General features: G+C 58.7%; 1 protein-coding gene across 1 annotated transcript in view; it reads left to right on the top strand.

Moving 5' to 3' along the window:
- The first annotated feature begins 188 nt into the window (after positions 1-188).
- The window catches only part of LOC108802185 (carbohydrate sulfotransferase 11-like), a 38,053-nt gene continuing 37,597 nt past the window's right edge, over positions 189-644 (top strand). The window contains exon 1 of the mRNA XM_018574054.1: positions 189-428. Within this exon, the coding sequence (XP_018429556.1) occupies positions 341-428 (88 nt within the window). The 5' untranslated portion in view covers positions 189-340. The remainder of the gene's footprint in view (positions 429-644) is intronic.

The raw sequence follows: 644 nt of genomic DNA on the forward strand, positions 1-644 counted from the left end.
GAGGGGGCACGGTTCCCTGCCAAAGCGAGGGGGGGGGGGGGGGGAGGGGGCCAGCCAGCAAGGGGGCTCCTCTACAATAACTTCTATAGACTGAGCTTACCTACTGCTGTGGAATGGGCTGAACAATTGTGAGTCCTGTTTGAATGGGGGGTTGAGTTGGGTGGTGCTGAGTGACGTTTGAGCTCTCGCCCCCCCCTCTCAGGAGGAGGGTGGGTGGTACAGTCCTCTGTGGGTCCCCCTGGCTGTGCAGGGAGAGCTGCGCTGATAGATAGTGACCTGGCTGGGCTCTCCTCGCACACTCCATGGGCAATGAGCACCCGGGGCTGGTCCCCTGCACAGCATGAGGAAGAACAAAGTTATGGTGCTGGCTACTTGCCTGGGCTCCTTCATCCTGGTCATCTTCTACTTCCAGAGCAGCCTCAGCACAGGTAAGTGGCCCTTTCACACTTTACTCACTTCTGCTGAGCACTGTGGGCTAATGGAGGGACCCCGGAAAAAAGGGCTTTGTGTAGGGCAGACTCACACAATGCAAGATCTGGAGGGTCCTCCCCTCACACATTGCAACATCTGGTGGGTCCCCCCTCACACAATGCAAGATCTGGGTCCCCCCCCTCACAAATTGCAAGATCTGGGTGCCCCCCCCC

The sequence above is a fragment of the Nanorana parkeri genome, unplaced genomic scaffold (genome assembly GCF_000935625.1).
Source record: "Nanorana parkeri isolate BGI_ZX_2015 unplaced genomic scaffold, ASM93562v1 scaffold2701, whole genome shotgun sequence".
Classification (NCBI taxonomy): Eukaryota; Metazoa; Chordata; class Amphibia; order Anura; family Dicroglossidae; genus Nanorana; species Nanorana parkeri.